The sequence below is a fragment of the Pristis pectinata genome, chromosome 46, assembly GCF_009764475.1.
Source record: "Pristis pectinata isolate sPriPec2 chromosome 46, sPriPec2.1.pri, whole genome shotgun sequence".
Taxonomy (NCBI): domain Eukaryota; kingdom Metazoa; phylum Chordata; class Chondrichthyes; order Rhinopristiformes; family Pristidae; genus Pristis; species Pristis pectinata.
Window position 1 is genome coordinate 2,427,247 of NC_067449.1, and position 5,000 is coordinate 2,432,246.

The following is a 5,000-nucleotide window of genomic DNA, read 5'->3' on the forward strand; positions in this document are numbered from 1 at the left end:
TTCCGGCCTGGCGGCGAATTCGTCGGCAGTGTATTTCTGTGCCTGGAGGCTTCACGGCGGCTCAGACAGAAGGAGGAGCCGAACAAAAACCTCATAGTCCAGAGGGGGCGGCGTTAACATCGCCAAAAGAGGAAGTGCGTCGGTTGCCAATCAAAGAGTGGGTCAGAAGCTGTCAGTCAGACGCCTCAGCATGGCCGCCAATCCGGGTAGGATGGGGGCGGGAATATTACGTTAGTTGTTGGTGAGGACAAGCTGGAATATTTGGAGCCGGTTTGGCTCTTCCTACCATTTTATGCCCCTCCCACTCTTGGCGAAAATTGTCCGGGTCACGGATATTGGCATAAATCGGGCATATGATACGGTTTCTCATGAAGGGTCCTCTAAGAGCAGGATATTATTCATAGTTTGTCATTACCCACCCTATCTGTCGGTCACCCCGCGATGAGTCATGCCTCATTGAAGAGCCAAGGAATAGAAGGCCAAAGAAGAAGTGTTGTAGAAATGAGAATTTTATAGACGGGTTCTTGATGATCGGTCCGTACATGGTGGGCCGAAGGGTTTGTCTCTGTGCTGTACAACTCATACAGTCACACAGCATGGAAACATGTCCTTCGGCCCAACTAGTCCATGCCGACTGTGTCGCCGAGGGAGTGAGTCCCAGCTGCCCGCGTGAGGCTCAGAAACCACTGAACCTCTCCTCTCCATGTCCTTGATGGCTTTTAAACGTTGCTAATTTACCCGCCTCTCCAACTCGTTCCAAATACCTAGACCACCCTTTGCGTGAGGAAGCTGCCCCTGATGTCCCTTTTAAATCTCACGCCTCTGATCTTAAACCTCTGCCCTCTTGTTTTCAGAACGTAGAGCATTACAGCACGGTACAGGCCCTTCGGACTACAATGTTGTGCCGACATTTTATCCCGCTCTAAGATCTATCAACCTTTCCCTCCCACGCAGACCTCCGTTTCTCTGTCATTCTTGTACCCATATAAGAGTCTCCTAAATGTCCCTCGTGTATCTGCCCCTACCACCTCTGCCAGCAGTGCTTTCCACGCACCCACCACTCTCTGTGTAAACAAACACCCCTGACATCCCCCTTAAACCTTACTCCAATCATCTTAAAATTACCCCCTCGTATTAGCCATTCTCGTCCTTGGGAAGACGTCTCTGACTGTCCACTCGATCTATGCATCTTGTACACCTCTATCAAGTCACCTGTCATCCTCCTCTTCTCCAAAGAGTAAAGCCCTAGCTCGCTCAACCTATCCTCATGTTCTCCTATACAAGCAGCATCCTGGTAAATCTCCTCTGCACCCTTTCTAAAGTTTCCACATCCTTCCTATAATGAGACCAGAACTGAACACAATACTCCAAATGTGGTCTGACCAGAGTTCTATTACATCGCGGCTCTTGAAATCAGTCCCCCGACTACTAAAGGCCAACACGCCATACGCCTTCTAAACAACCCTATCGACCTGCACGGCAACCTTGTGGGTTCTATGGACGTGGACCCCAAGATCCCTCTGTCCCTCCGCACTGCTGAGAGTCCTGCCATTAACCTTGTATCCTGCCTTCAAATTCGATCTCCCGAAGTGTACCCCTTCACACTTTTCCCGGTTGAACTCCGTCATCCACTTCCCAGCCCAGCTCTGCATTCTGTCAATATCCTATTTTAATCTACAGCAAACCTCTACACTATCCACAACACCACCAACTTTTGTATCATCAGCAAAATTACTACCCCACCCTTCCACATCCACGTCCAAGTCATTTACAAAAATCACGAAACCCAGGGTTCCCAGAACAGATCCCTGTGGAACACCACTGGTCACCGACCTCCAGGCAGCCCTCCCTGGGGAAACAAACGGTGTGCTTTCACTTTGCCTATGCCCCTCGTGATCTTATACACCTCCATCAGTTCACCCCTCGATCTCCTACGTTCCAGGGAATAAGGTCCTAGACTGCGCAAACTTTTCCTGTAACTCAGGTCTCCTAGTCGAGGCAACATCCCGGTATATCTCTTCTGCACTCTTTCCCAGTTTAATAGCATCTTTCCTTGGATAGAGTGAGAAACTTTTCCTCTAGACTCTCAGGAGCTTTCCCCAGCTGAAACACCGTAGAAACAAAGGACTGCGGATGCTGGAACGCAGAAAATAAAAACACGATGACGGTGCAGGAACTCAGCAGGCCAGGCAGCATCCGTGGAGAAAATCAGGCGGTCAACGGTCGTAGAGATTCCAGCATCTGTTGTCTTGGCAGCTGCCCCACGCTGGATTGTCCCTACCCACGCTCTGAGTGACAGGCGGCGCTCCTCGTCTGTTGCTGACGGTAACGCCCCATCAGTCTGCGAGGTTTTTGTTCAGATTCCCCGTCTGTCTGAGTCGCTGTGATTACGCCAGGCGCAGAAATACACGGCCGACGAATTCGCCACCAAGCCGGTGGACTTCAGCCTGAAGACGCAGCTACTTGGTCTCTCTGCCGTAAAACCGTCCACCGATACATCTGGACTCACGATCTTGGTGGCTCCAGAGTAAAACATGTTCTCAAGCCCTTTGCCCGGGTACTGTCTGTACCAGAGCAACGTATCATCAGTTTTGCTACTCCCCTCGATATGACAATTCAACGTCACCTTCTGGCCGGGAGATCCGGAGAAGGCCGGGATCTGGCGGATAGTCACCGAGGTCGCACCTGGTAAACAGACGGGAGGGGGGAAGTTAAAGGACACGGAGAGCCGGAGCAACCGGGACAGGGAGAAATACGGGGCACAGAATGAAGCAAAGAGGAGGGTTGAATCTGGGTTTGGGGTATGTCGGGAGGAGGACGGAATGGAGAAGGGGCAGCAGAGGAAAAGAGTGTGAGGACGGCAGGGGTGTGGAGATATGGATAGAATGGTACCCGGAATGTTGCAGATTAGAGCAATATCCACAGTGAAGGGAAAGGAGTAAGGAACTGAGCAAACTACATATGAGGTGGGTTTCACTCACAGTGGAAGGAGAGGATCAGTTGCAGCAAGAGTAACATCTTCCTTTGGGGTTTGCCCTCTCAGTAATGAAAGTGGTGAGTGCAGGAGCGAGGAATCTATTCACTTCGATCCCGCCCACTACGTGTCTCTGTGTGACGTACGTGTTGTGGGCAACCTGGGTTGGCCACGCCCCCTTCTGCGAGCCAATCCCAATCCAGGGGTGTGTCAATCGCCCTCTGCCGAATTGCCTCTCTCTCTCTCTCTCTCTCTACACGTTCTTTACTCCTTCTGTTTTTTCCGACCGTCTGCCCTCCCTCCCCTCACTGACAGACCAGTTGTTACAGCCTGAGCAGAGGATCTCCCGCCGCTCTTTCTGTCTCTGTCGTTCTCTCCCCCTTTCTCTGCCTGACGGTCTTGCTGAACTTCTTTCTGCTCTCCTTCACTCTCACTTTCTTCTCTGTCTGTCTGTCTGTCTGTCTATCTATCTATCTATCTGTATCTATTTGTCTGTCTGTCTGTCTCTCTGTCTGTCTATCTGTCTGTCTGGCTGTCTATCTATCCATCTATCTATATATCTACCTCCCAATTAATCTATTCCTGCCTATCTATTTATCTATCTATCTACCATAGATCTATCTATCCATCTATCTATCTATCTATCTATCTATCTATCTATCTATCTATCTATCTATCTATCTATCTATCTATCTATCTATCTATCTATCAATCTATCTATCTATCTATCTATTTATCCATCTATCTATCTATCTATCTGTCCGCATATCTATCTGTACATCTATCAGTGTCTGTCTGTCTGTCTATCTATCTGTCCGCCTATCTATCTGTCCATCGATCTGTGTGTCTGCCTGTCTGTCTGTCTACTAATCCATCGATCTATCTATACATCTATCTGTCTGTCTGTCTATCTATCTATCTATCTATCTATCTATCTATCTATCTATCTATCTATCTATCTATCTATCTATCTATCTATCTATCTATCTATCTATCTATCTATCTATCTATCTATCTATCTACCTGTCTCTCTCAGTCTCTATTCGTCTATTTATCTATCTATCTATATATCTATCGATCTCTCTACCTTTCTCTATGTGTCTATCTGTCCATCAATCTATCTATCTATTTCTTGCCTGATACCTGCGTGATTTTGTGGGTGGAATAATGAACAGCTGCGGATTTTATTTCCCTAATTACCCATCTCTCCATGAAACTGGCGAACTGTGCTTGGAACGCATCTATTTATTCCTCGTGTGTACGCTGCAGAATGACATTTAGTTCTCTCTCTTTCTCTTTCTCTCTCTCTCTCTCTCTCTCTCTCTCTCTCTCTCTCTCTCTCTCTCTCTCTCTCTCTCTCTCTCTCTCTCTCTCTCTCTCTCTCTCTCTCTCTCTCTCTCTCTCTCTCTCTCTCTCTCTCTCTCTCTCTCTCTCTCTCTCTCTCTCTCTCTCTCTCTCTCTCTCTCTCTCTCTCCAGGCCTCCCCTTTCAGTTAACCTTCTTCTCTCGCTACCTCTGTGAACCTAGTGAACCATGGGCGTTTTCTGTCTTCTTTCTCCGACGCCCACTCTGTCTGTCTCTCATCTATCAAACTGACGGACATTGCAATGTAACCGTGAGGTAAGTGGAAAAGATGCAAGGCGCTGGAATTCAATACTGTGTCAGAGCTCCGCATGCAGATGTCTGCGGTTCTTGACAGCTCGGCACAGGCAACCAATGAGAATTTTGCGGTGGTGAGAGTAGGGGAGTGATCTGCGGACGCGAAGGAGGGCTGAAGGGAGGAGAACTTAGAGTGGGGTGGAATAAAGGGATGGAGGAGATGAATGGAGGGAGATGGGAGAGTGTGGAGTGTTGATGACAGTGAAAATAAAAGTTGGAGAGTGGCAGTCCCATCCCCTTGCCTCCGCAAAGTTAATTATCCGCTCCGAGATACTGTCTATCGCCAGCTGACATCTGGCAAGAGCGCTTCATAGAGCGAATAACCAATAAGAGCACAGTGTGCGGGACCCGGGCGCCTACAGGAACCG

At 48.7% G+C, this 5,000-nt stretch overlaps 2 gene segments (V, D, J or C); one reads left to right on the forward strand and one right to left on the reverse strand.

The window, feature by feature from the left end:
- The window catches only part of LOC127566836 (immunoglobulin heavy variable 4-31-like), a 2,351-nt gene extending 2,254 nt beyond the window's left edge, over nucleotides 1–97 (forward strand). The window contains 1 exon segment of the V gene segment in view: nucleotides 1–97. This exon segment is cut by the window's left edge and continues 247 nt beyond it. Coding sequence covers nucleotides 1–97 — 97 coding nt within the window.
- Nucleotides 98–2,356: 2,259 nt separating this feature from the next.
- On the reverse strand, nucleotides 2,357–3,018 carry LOC127566837 (T cell receptor beta variable 30-like). The segment is given in 2 exon segments: nucleotides 2,357–2,685; nucleotides 2,982–3,018. Coding segments are annotated over 2 exon segments (366 nt in total).
- Nucleotides 3,019–5,000: the final 1,982 nt, after the last annotated feature.